Genomic DNA, 12,439 nt, shown 5'->3' on the forward strand with positions numbered 1-12,439 from the left:
GATTGAGGAAGCCACTTCTCTCCCCACCTCCCTGTGCCTTCTGGAACATGAGGGAAGTATTTTCTAGTTGGCTGTAGAAAATCAGACCTCCACGTGAAAGTGTTGGAAAGATTACTTTTCAATCTGGGAATTTTCCTTTCTGGGCGGGACTGTATTTTCAGTGAAAGGATGCCCAGGAAATTTAACCCTACATGTCATTGTGCTCTTGGCTTCGCCTTTTCCAAGGACGATCCTTGGCTCAGGCACCCAGATGGAAGGATATTTTGGCACCACCCATCTGGGTTTCCATCTCCAGCTCAGCCCCAGCCCATGCAAGAGCTAGTGATGGTGCATAGTTTTTATTGGCAAGTTTCTGCTAACCCACCCAACAGCAGGTCCTGCCTGGGGTGAAAAATCAGAACTACTCCATCTTAGGCCCCTCATTCAGAACCTCCCCCCCCAAAAAAAACCCCTACAACTCAGGGCATATACTTCTTCACTGTGGAAAAAGAGAACTTGATTTTATTCAAGAAATCTACAAAATACAGAAGGCGGGTAACTCGCTAACTGTAAGTCAGAAAATAAATAAATTCTAGGGGCTGGGCAATTATTTTTAAAACATTTTTTTGGTTGTTGCCATCTGGCTTTCCCTAAATATAAGATAAAATGTGAGTTATTCGTAGGTATAAAATATAAAGTCCAGCTCAGGGCCACATACCACTTTTCCCAGGGAGTGGACGCTTTAGGGCTCTGGCTGAAGAGAATAACTTAGATTCGTGCAATAAATAAACAAGCGGGGAGGGCAGTTGTATACAGTGTGGGCGGAGGGTGGGGCTGAGCTTCCCAGGACAATCAATGGCAGTGGTCAGTCCCTAACCCAGGATGGACAGTCACAGGGGAAGAGGTAGGACCCTTCCCTTTTTAGGACACCCCAACCCAGGCTGCAAGACTACAGGATCTGTCTTCTCATCTCTCCACCTGCTCAGTCCCCTCTCTGGCTGGCCGGCTCCTTCCCTCTCTTCCATCTGCATCACATTCTCTCTCCCTTTACTTCTCTTATCTTGGCTCACAGAGAGCCGTCTCCCAGGCCATGGAAGCCCTTCCACCTATTTTCCGTCCTTGTCCACTGTCACCCTGATGACTATGGCTGGAATCGCAGGACAGCAGTGGGATGATTTGCAGTTCCAGCTCAATCATTAAGCATATGTGGCCCATTCACGGGAGGCCTGTTTCCTCACCTGTTAATTGGGCTCCACTAGGTGATTTCCCCAGCCTCAAAGCAGAGGTGGGAGCATCAGCTCACCAGCCAGACAGTCCCACAAGATAGATACAGGATCAAATCTAGTGCTGAATCCCAGAAGGATGGGGAGGGGCCACTGGCACAATCTGAGCAGTTTACAAAATGAGGGGTGGCCCTCTTCTCTTCGATGGTTCTTCTCTAATCTAATCCACTCTGTATCCCATCTTTCTAATCTAAGACGGCTGAATTTTCAGCCAAGGGAGACCCTTGACCCCAACCCCACCTTCCCTCTTATCTCACCAAAGTTGCCCCGTCCCAAGGCCATTAGGTCCCAGTTTCTGGGGCCACATGAGGAAGACAGGTTCCAGGAAGAGAACTTGTGATAACCACGGGGGCTGGTGGCTGCAGAGATATGGCACCTGGAGACAGAGGTTGTGCTTAAGCACTTTGGGAAGGAAGATGGGGTCAAAGGGGTGTGGTTTGGAGTAGGGGCGTGGTCGGGACGCAGCAGGCACTAGGAGCAGGCGGCGGGGGCGGGCCCAGGGGCCTGGCCAGAGCTCGGGCCCGGAGTCGACTTGACGATGGTGATGACGCTGGCGGGCGCCACGAGCGCGGCGGGTCCGCGGGAGGCTGCCACGGAGCGCGCGAAGCCCTGCAATGCCTCGCACTTGCCGCGCAGCGCGTCGAGCTCCAGGCGCATAGCGGCGTTCTCGCGCGCCAGCTTGTCCACCTCGCGCTCCAGCTCAGACTTCTGCTTCTGCAGCTCCTCCTTCTGGCACACGCGTTTTACGCGGCAGCTGGCCGCGTAGCCGCGGTTCTTGAGCGTGCGGCGCCGCTGTTTGAGCCGCGTCACCTCTTCTGCCGAGAGCCCACGCAGGTGCCGGTTCAACTCGCGCACTGACAGCCCCATCAGCGCCTCGTCAGACAGGTGTGGCGTGTTCTCGCTCAGCTCGCGCTTGATCTGCGGGAAGGGCAGTGGGCGCATGGGGAAACTGAGGCCCAGGTTCGCGCCCATGTCTGTGGGCCCTGAGCCCTTGGCCTGACACGCATCAGGTGCTGGAGACGTCTCCCCTTCCACCGCCATGGCACTGAAGTGGTGGCTGGACTTGTTCCAAGACCCCAGCGTGGGGCAGGAATCCGTAAGGGGAAATGGGGCCAAACCAAGATCTGAATACGCAAGGAGCCACCCCAGAGCTTAGCCCAAATTCCAACCCAGTGACCAGGCCCAGACTCAGCCAAAGAAACCCAGGAAAGCACTTCTGGAAGTCCTGCAGCCCGTGGGCATTGTCCTGTTGGGGAAGCAGGTCCAGAGAGGGAAGTGACCTGCCTGAGGGGGACACAGACCAGAGCCCAGGCCTCCTAGTTCCCAGCCTTGGCCTCATGAATGCCTGAAGCCTGCTGAGTTGCTCTTGGGGATTCCAGGTACTGAAGGGGAAATTGAGGTGGAGAGCTCAGCCTGGGCAGGGAGGGAGGGGGAGGACTGGGGACTACTGAGGCCGCCTCCTCACCTTCAGGGCTTTGCTGGATAAGGGATCCACAGACATGTTTGCAGAAGGCACCCTCTGAGCCGAGATCTAGGGGAGAGATAAGGCCAAGGTCATTTTTACACACACACACACACACTTAAAATTCAAACTCACTCCTTGGCATTCAAGGCCCCTGTTGTCTAGGAACTCATCTTACACCACTTTCCTCTGTCCCAGTGATCCAGCCACCTGGCCTACTTGAATGGCTCGTTTCAGCCTCAGGGCCTTTGCACTTGCCATTCTCTTCCCTTTCATCTCCCCAAAGCAACTCTTCATCGTTTAAATCTTTGCTCAATGACACCACTTCAAAGAGGTCTAACTATCTGGCTAAAATACCGCCTTGTGTCTTATCATACAGCCCCATTTACTAACGCTGCTAACAGTCACCTCTTCAGCAATTATTTTATATTTGATGACTTGTTTATGGTCTGTTCCTCTCCCTCCCACACCTCCTCTACCAAAATTTAAGTCCATGAGGGTCAAGGCCTTGCCTGTCCTATCACTACATCAATATGCCTAAATCAGTGCCTGACACATAGTAAGTTCTCAATAAGTTTGCACCAAGTGAATGGACCCCCCTCTCCCCCAGCCATTCCTCCACATGGGACCCAAACATGTGTATTTTTTTAATCTCTTCATTAAGTATAAACTACATACAGAAAAGTGCACAGAGCACATATGTACTAGTCAATGCCATTACACAAGTCCAACCAGCACCCCATCAAAACACAATAAACCCATTCCCCTCCCTTCCCCCTGCACAAGCCTCCCTCCTCCAGACCTGTGTTTTGGAAAAGCTTCCCCCACCTGAGGGCTTCCTAGAGCCAATTCAGCACTGCCCTGACATGTCTTGGCATTGCGAAGATGTGGAGGGTACATTCTATGGGCCAGGTTCATTGCTCTGGGTCTTGAATGGGATTGTCTTCCAGAGTTCCCTTCAAAGCAGCAATCCTCTGTATCCACAGCCACTGGGCTTTTCTCTTCCATTCATTCTTAGCTAGTTTCCTCATCTGAGAATGACCATGGGAATGTGATGGCGGTGAGGAGCAAATGAGAGAACAGGACAGGAGGGGATCTGAGACGTGGCATCTTGTCAGTTCCCATAGCAATACCCAGTTTGATGGAGTGAAGCCATGGGGGAAACCCTGGGCTAGACCTTGGTTCCCTGAACAATCTGTGGGGCTGGCCTCTGACCCATTCTGGCAGGCCCATGTGTCTCTCAGAGACACTGGAAAAATGGAAAAAGTGAATGGACTCTGCCACCAGAGACACTGGGGCCTATCAGAGCTTGTCCCACTCACTAGCTGTGGCATTCTGGCACATCAGTTAACCTCTTTGTGCCTCAGTTTCCCCATGGGCGATACAGGGTGGTTGGCTGTTAAGTAAGATCATGTTACTCATCTTTCAGGGCCTTCTTGTGGCTCCCATCTCACTCTGGTTATAGCCAAAGTCATCACAGTGGCTCACAAGAAACCACTTGCTGTGGCCTCGGCGAATGACTCTGACAGTAGTGCATGTTCTGCTCCCCTTCCCTCCCTCTGTGCCAGCTGCACCTGCCTCCTGAAACTGACCACGCATGCTCCCCAGGCCTGTGCCCTGGATAGTCCACCTGCCCAGCATCCTATTCCTAAATAGCCATCAAGTTTGCTTCCTTATTCCTGCAGGTCTCTCTTAAATGTCATGTCCTCACTCAATTTAGAATTCCCAACCCCGGATAAACACACACACACACACACACTCTCTCTCTCTCTCCCTGTCTCCCTTCCCGACCTCATGTTACTCTGTAGCACTTCTCACTATATGTAGTTGTTCCTCCCCACATGTATTTTACCTATTTGTTCAGTGTCTGTCTCCCCACTGGAATGCCCGCTTACGACAGCAGGGGTCTCGTCCTGTCTGCTGCTCTCCCCAGTACTTAGAGCAGTGTCGGGCACAGGACAGAAGCTCAAGTAATGGTTGCTGAATTCTCAGTGTGACTCAGGCTGAGGTGGGGACAGTCCAGGGCTTCTTAGAAATCCCCCAGCTCCTCCCAGCCCACACAGCCAGGGGATCTGACACCCCAGAGGGAAGCGAGGAGTGAGGCAGGAAAGGGAAGTTGGTACTTCAAGAGATCCCCTGACAAAAGCAGCCATCCTGGCCCTTGGACAAGGAGGGTCTTTGGAACCACCCAGGCTTCTTGTGGTATAGCTGAGGGAAACTGAGGCCCAGAAGTCCCAAGTCAGGACCCTAGCCTGTCACAGACACCACCTGCAGACCCTCCTACCCCCCCCCCCAATGCTACCCTTCAATGCAGGCCTCTTAAATGGCCACCTTCCCCCAACACTCACACCCCTCGGGAGGTGCTGGCAGTCTGCTCATCTTCCACAAAGCACCGGTGGCTCTTTCCACCACGTGAACCTGACCGCGTCATCACCCAGATGCTGACCTTCCATGGCTCCCTATCCTGGGGACAGCGTCCAGGCCCACCCTCAGGGCTCCTAGGCTCATTTTCCACCACTGTCCACTTCCGTTCTGCATTCCAGCCACGTGGAATTTCTTTCACTTCCTCTCACCCCACGCTTTGCGTCTGGGCCTCCCCACACCCTGTGACACTTCTCCCCTTACTTTATCTGGGAGACTTCTACTCATCCTTCTGCTCTGGGTGTAGACACCTCCTCCTCCTCCCAGAAGCCCTTCCTGACCCCTATAGGACTTGTTAGGCACTACCTACCCAGTACTTCTCCCCTGCGTTATAATGGTCTGTTTCCTTGTCTACTCCAGCGGCAGGAACCAGGCACCAGTGAGGTATGGGTGGAGCAGTCTCTGACACTGTCCGTCACCTAACTTGTCAGTGTCTGAACCAAGTGCCAAGCCCAAGCCCAGCTGAGTATCATTGAGAGAAAAAACCCCTGGCCCCATCTCCAATTTTTCCTCTTTTCCATCTGCCTCCTGGCTTCTGTATGGCAGGGCTGGTATGCAGACACCAGCCTGTGTAGGAGGAGAGGAGGAGAGCAGCACAGGTTCTGTCTTCATGATGCCTGGCCCCCGGGTCAAGCATGGGGCACACGGAAAGAAGCACTGGATTAAGAGTGCTGTGTTTGAGTATCATGTCTGTTTTCCAGGCCGTGTTGCCTTGAGCAAGCTATTCAACCTCTCTGGGTCTCCACTTTCTCATCTGTAAGAACAATACCCGCTCTCAGAGTTTTGGTGGAGCCAGTGGTGGTGGTCAGTGAGCACCGGAGGGTTATGAGAGTAGTTGAGTCTGTTCAGGAGGGGTTAGGTCTATAGCAATCATGGGGACCTCACTTCCACTCAGCATCTCCCTGCTGGCCGGGGTCACACAGAAAAGCCCTTCCTCTTCCCTTTACCCAAGGGGAGGGGGTGGAGGAGACCCAGACAGGGACATCTCCTGCCTAAGTCACACTGCAAATGAGTGGCTCCTTCCCTCCAAATCAGGAGGGATCCTAAACATAAGTCCTGGTCTCTTTCACATTGTCATCACGCTGCTCCTCCCAACAACCCTGTGAGATAATGCCCAGAGAGGTCAATATTGCAGTCCAGGGTCACACAGCTAAAAGGAGGAGGCACCCGGACTGAGGCCATGCTAATCCCCATGTCTTCTCCCAATATGGCCCTCACAAGTCACCCTCTCTGTGTTTCCCACCTCTGTAGAGAGGAGGCTGGACTTGCCGGTCTCCAAGGGCACCCTGCTCTGATGTGCCAGGATTTGTGTTGGGTCTACTAGGGATATGCAAATGAATACAGATAGCCCGGCTGCCTTGCCAGCTGTTGAAGGAGTTGTGTGTTAGGTGACACTGGCAGTCTGGGCTACATACATAGACCTCTCCCTACATAGGTTATCTGAGATCCTGTTGGGTTCTGGGTGCTGAGCATTGGATGCTATGGCTGATGCAGAACCTTGGAGGCCTGGACAAGTTTTTTTTCCTCAGGGCCTTGGTTTCCTCACTTGTAAAGTGGGGACAATTATAATAGTATTAGTGTGTAAAATACAAGTGGCTTAGACCAGATCCGAAGTAGCAAACGGTTGGCTTATCTCACCACCATACCCACTCTACTCTCACCACAGACATCACTAATCAACCACAGCACTTTTCCCCAAACCTTTCTCAGCACAGCAGTTTTCCACTGAACTTGGACACAGCTTCAGAATCCTTCTCAACACAGCCACTAAAGTAAGCCAGAGAGGTGAAAACTGTTGGCCAGCCCCCACTCTATGTAATGGGTGAAGGTCCCAACCAGTGGGCTGGCTGTCGTTCTTAGTATTTTAGGCCCTAGGGAGGCTCTGAACCTGTTCTCTCCTTTCCTCCTTCTCCTCCTGGTCTAGCCTCAGCCCCCTCACCCACATCCTGGCTGTCAGCTGAGGCACTCATGTTTGCGCAGGAATGTCCCTAGCTCAGCAAAGTCAGGCAATCACAGAGCGAAAGTCACAAGAAGGGGGAACTCTCTGATAACCTCAGGCTCTCAGCCTTTAACCCCCAGCCAGGGCTGCTGGGCTATAAGCCACGGTCTCGGCCCTTCTCTGGGCTGCCTCGGCCAGTATGGTAGGCAGACCTTGGGTCTGAGAAGTGGATGATCCAACCTTGTTCTGTTACTGAGACAATCAAGCAGCTGTTTGGTGACAGTGGTGGGCACTCTCTTCAGTGCCAGCCACCACACTCTCCCCCACCCTCACCATACCCCCCCCCACTTCTTCCCTTTGAGGTTACAGAGCAACCTCCAGGGGCTACAGGTTCCTAACATTCTTTTGGAGACTTGGAGAATGAACTTACTCTTGGGGACGGACAGCTGCCCTGCCCAGTCTGCAGCCACAAGCCTTCCAACAGGTCCCTCCCTGTCACTCTACCAGTCCACTCAGTCCGTTCTGCAGACGGCCCACCCACTGGCATGGGCTCCTCTCTGGCTGCTGAGCCATTCCGCTTCCTCTGTGAGGACAGAGGGAAAAAATGTGTTTTCTCAGGCCTTGGCAGCGAGCGCTGGTGGAGCCTCCTCCCAGCTTGAAAGAGAAGCAAAGCTGGGGAACTCAGCACCTCAGGGAAACAGGAGCCCGGGATCCAGCTCCAGTTCTGCCACACACTCAGTTCTGCCATGACTTCAGGTATGCCATTCCCTCTCTCTGGGCCTGTTTCCCAACATGCCAAACCTCCACCAAGCCTAAGGTACCTTCTTGACTGGAGTTTAGAGTGTCTGATTCTGGCTCAAAATAGAGTGCCAGGACGACTAGCAGAGTGGAGGTCCTACAGGAAGAGAAAGGAAGTCAGTGAGGACTTCCTGGAGGCAGGGGTATGAGAACACAAATTCAGACACTGTCAGCTTTGACCATCTCTCTGCTCAACCTACACAGCCAGAGACCACTTCCTCTTTCAGCTGAACCATAACCATAGCTGCCTCCTCACTGGCTTCTGGTCTTGCCTGCTTCCACCACTGACCCCACCATCTGTCCTCTCCCAAGAGCTGTCAGAAGGATCATTACTGATACAAGCCTACAAACCTATGTTTGGCCCATTTCAAAACCCTGTGATGCCAGCCTCTCCTCTAGCTCATAAAGTGGGGACTTCCAGCCTTTACAATGCTCATTCTCTATTATCTCTCAGGATCCTCTTGGATCCAGGGCCCATTCATTCATTCAGTCAGCCAACATCAAGAAGCACCTACTCTGTGCCAGGCTCTGAAAGCCCCAAAGGGCCAAGGATGAACCACAGCCCCTGTCTTCAAGGGCTTCACAAATAATCATCACTCACTTCATCTGACAACCTGGCTCACTTGTCACCTTCTTAGGAAAACCTTCCTTGATCACCTTGGATAAGTTAGAGCCCTGTTACTGGCATACCTTGGGGATATTATGGGTCTGGTTCCAGACTACTGCAATAAAGCAAATATCACAATTAAGCAAGTCACATGATTTTTCCCCCAGTGCATATAAACGTTATACTGTAGTCGATTAAGTGTGCAATAGCACTGTCTTTTAAAATATACATATCTTAATTTAAAAATTTGGCCTGACCAGGTGGTGGCACAGTGGATGGAGCGTCAAACTGGGATGTGGAAGGATCCAGGTTAGAGACCCCGAGGTCGCCAGCTTGAGCGCAGGCTCATCTGGTTTGCGCAAAAGATCACCAGCTTGGACCCAAGGTTGCTGGCTCAAGCAGGGGATTACTCGGTTTGCTGAAGGCCCACGGTTAAGGCACATGTGAGAAAGCAATCAATGAACAACTAAGGTGTAGCAAGGCGCAATGAAAAACTAATGATTGATGCTTCTCATCTCTCCGTTCCTGTCTGTCTGTCCCTGTCTATCCCTCTCTCTGACTCTCTCTCTGTCTCTATAAAAAATAAATAAATAAATAAAAATGAAAAAAAAATTGTTGCTAAAAAATGCTAACCATGCCTGACCTGTGGTGGCGCAGTGGATAAAGCGTCAACCTGGAAATGCTGAGGTTGCCGGTTCGAAACCCTGGGCTTGCCTGGTCAAGGCACATATGGGAGTTGATGCCTCCAGCTCCTCCCCCCGTCTCTCTCTCTCCTCTCTCTCTCTCTTTCTCTCTCTCTCTCTCTCTCTCTCTCTCTCCCTCCTCTCTAAAATGAATAAATAAAAAAAAAATGCTAACCATCATTTGAGTCTGTTGGGAAAATGTCACTTATAGACTTGCTAGACATAGGGTTGTCACAAACCTTCAATCTGTGCCTGACCAGGCAGTGGCGCAGTGGATAGAGCGTCAAACTGGGACACAGAAGACCCAGGTTCTAAACCCCAAGGTCACCGGCTTGAGCGTGGGCTCATCTGGTTTGAGCACAGCTCACCAGCTTAAGCAAGGGGTCACTCGGTCTGCTGTAGCCCCCCAGTCAAGGCACATATGAGAAAGCAACCAATGAACTAAGGTGCCACGACGAAGAATTGATGCTTCTCATCTCTCCCTTCTCTGTCCCTCTCTGTCTCTGTCTCTCTTTCTCTCTCTCACACACACAAACAAAAAAACCCTTCAATTTGTAAAAACGCAGTACACACACAAAAAAAAGGCACAATAAAACAAAGTGCAAAAAACGATGTATGCCTATACTTGCAAACCACAATGACTTCCTTCTCATGCCACCCAGCTCCGCTGTGGTTTTGTATATCATTTGGTGGCTCTGCCTTTAACTTGTCTTCTCTTATCAACAGTAAGCTCCCAGAGGACAGGCTCTGGGTCTGGGTCTGGTTTGGTCATGGTTGCATTCCCAGCATCTGGCCATGACAGGCTTCATGGCAATGAGGACTAAAAACATCAGGACTGAGAGAGGCACAGGAGCCAAGGGACCCACATGGGGTCCCAGGCCCTAGTGAAGAGCCAGGGGTGAGCCAATGGGAGGTTAAACCTTTCAGTGTTAGCTTTCCACCAGTGAGTGAGCCAACCAGCCCCTTCCCCTCATCCCCTGACCCCCAGCCCTACTCAGGGATGTTTCCTGTGCAGCTTTGAGGATGGGCCTGACTGGTTCTTGTGCTCGTGGTGGCCACCTCTTTTACTTGAATCCCACACATTCCTGGACATCCCTGGCCTTGGCCTGGAGCTATTGGCTCGGCAGTCCCTCCCATAGTTCCCCTGGAAAACAGGCTATGTGTAGAGGCTGCCATACCTCCCACATTTTACCCCCATCCTGCCACCTCGATGTTCCCTAGTTCCTGCTGCAGATGGGAATACTGAGAGTCCCCATAGTGGTAGCAGAGCTTATCAGGGCTCTAAGATTCAAAGTTAAAAGCTATCTGGTTCTTCATCCCAGCAAGCTCAATTGACCACTCCCCATGATTCTGTAGCCCCATGGGTGGGAAGAAAGGGAGGGTAGGATAGGACCAGGGAATTCTAGCCTCCAGCCCATCCCTTAGGCTACTGGGCTAAATGGAAGCTTTCTGCGGGGCTGAGAGAAGGAGTTAGGGCTAGGTTGGGTACCAAGACCACCTGTCCTACTACCTGTTGACTATGCCTACCAAGGTTGAGGACTCAGAACTCGGGCTGGCCCAGGTCCTCAACTAGCTCCTCAGGTCCAGGCATCAGCAGGATGTCTGACTAGTCCCACATGTAACTGAAACCACCAGGACAGAAACCAGCTCCACCCCATCCTCCAGTCTCACCCTCCCAGACCCAGTAGGTTCAAGTTCCAGAACCTTAGACCAGTGAGAGTAGCCACCAAATAAAGGAACCCTGAGAGTCCTTCCTACCTCCCCACTTTGCTAAGGGTGTTCTGGCCTTTCCATCTCCTCCTGAGACTGAAGGGCTAGGTGACCCTGAGGATGAAGGAGAGTCCAGGGTGCACCTTCCCGGAGTACTGTAGCTGGAAAACCTGAAACAAGGATTTGGGTGGTGCCAGCCCGCCAGGGGGGGGGGGGGGAGGGTGGCCCCTCACCTCACCCTCAGCCCTGCCATTGGGGTCTTGAATACTTTTCCCACCCTGTGGCTGCAGGCTCAGGGCAGGGGACAAACACTGAGGTCACATGTCCCCAGCCCTGGGAAACTCCGGGGAGAGCAAGGGCCCGGCCACCATAGACTGGTGGAAAGGGGACAGCCCGGGCAAGAATTCCCGGACCCCGTGTGACCAAGAACAGGACTGCTTCCCTAGCTCAGGCCCCTGTTCCGCCTTTACTCGTTGGGCACACTTTTCAAGGTACGCACCGCTAATACACAGCCTCCAGGGTCCTCACCCGCCTAGGAGCGCAGGGGTGGACACATTCTCTCTCTCTCTCTCCACGGTACACCGCGCGCTCACGCATCAGGCAAGATACTCAGGACACAGGCCAGGGAACACGAACACACACACACACACACACACACACACACACACACACACACGCCCTTGGACGTAAACAAACCGAGCACGCCCGGCTTGCGGGCACCAGTCCAGGAACTGTTCTCACCGAGTCACGTACGTGCGCACACCGCCCCCGGTCCCGCCTGGGCGGACGCAGACGCTCGCCAGCCTGCGATCCCCCTTCCTGCCGGCCTCGCCGCCTGCCGGCCGGCGCCCCCAAAAGGGGCCCATCACCCCCGAACCCTGCCAAGCTTGCTCGGGCCCCGACTTGGTCCCCGGACCTCTGCCCCTCCCCCCCGACAGCTGTCCGGGCGAAGGGTACACCAGGGCACCGACGGGGCCGACCCCAGAGCCCCGTCACAGGAACCTTCACGGGGCGCGGAGACCCTGTCGCCTCGGGGTCCCGCGCGCGCGTCGTTCCCGACTCGGACCGGCGCTCCTCACCCGCCTCTCGGCCTGCTTCGCCTAGCACCGCTGGCACACGCGGGTCCCGCTGCCGTCCGGGCTGCTGTCCCAGCCCGCGCCCTGGTCCGTCTCCACTCCGGTCCCGGCAGCCAGTCGCTCCGCGCCTGGCTCCTGAGAGCGACGCGCCGAGTTTTGTTGTGGGGCGGGTGGCGCAGGGGGCCGCACGAAGTTGTAAGGCGAGCTTCCCGGAATTACTCACTCACAGGATTCCTTTCATTCATAAAAACTCAGTCATGCGGTGACGTCACCTCCCCGGCTACACTCCCCCCCCCCCCCCTTAGGAGCAGCCTCTAGGCTCCTCAGCCCCGCCCCTGCCCGGCCCCACTCAGGCCCGCCCACACCGAGGCCCCACCCTGTGGGTTCTCAAGCTCTATTAGGCTGGATGCGTTCACGTGACACATCGCGAGAGCCGCGTGAGTGGAGGTGTCATTTGGCTTATTTTGCAGTGGACAGTCCA

At 53.7% G+C, this 12,439-nt stretch overlaps 1 protein-coding gene across 3 annotated transcripts; it reads right to left on the bottom strand.

Moving 5' to 3' along the window:
* Positions 1–466: 466 nt before the first annotated feature.
* Positions 467–12,201, bottom strand: MAFF (MAF bZIP transcription factor F). 3 transcript variants are annotated; one of them, XM_066258329.1, is made up of 3 exons: positions 11,966–12,201; positions 2,728–2,793; positions 467–2,180 (listed from the first exon to the last, which is right to left on the bottom strand). In XM_066258329.1, exons 2-3 carry the CDS (start codon positions 2,761–2,763, stop codon positions 1,734–1,736), a joined length of 483 nt encoding a protein of 160 aa, XP_066114426.1. In that variant the 5' UTR covers positions 2,764–2,793; positions 11,966–12,201; the 3' UTR covers positions 467–1,733. The 3 variants fall into 3 exon arrangements, with proteins under 3 accessions (XP_066114426.1, XP_066114412.1, XP_066114419.1); XM_066258315.1 differs by having other exon boundaries at positions 11,962–12,198; XM_066258322.1 differs by lacking the exon at positions 11,966–12,201 and adding an exon at positions 11,382–11,587.
* Between the last annotated feature and the right edge of the window lie 238 nt (positions 12,202–12,439).

This window comes from Saccopteryx bilineata, chromosome 1, assembly GCF_036850765.1.
Source record: "Saccopteryx bilineata isolate mSacBil1 chromosome 1, mSacBil1_pri_phased_curated, whole genome shotgun sequence".
NCBI lineage: Eukaryota > Metazoa > Chordata > Mammalia > Chiroptera > Emballonuridae > Saccopteryx > Saccopteryx bilineata.

Coding starts and splice junctions, on each gene's coding strand:
- MAFF (XM_066258329.1), bottom strand. CDS start 2,763: ATGTCTGTGGATCCCTTATCCAGCAAAGCCCTGAAG. Junction 2,181..2,727: donor TATCCAGCAAAGCCCTGAAG/GTGAGGAGGCGG, acceptor CCCTTCCCGCAG/ATCAAGCGCGAGCTGAGCGA.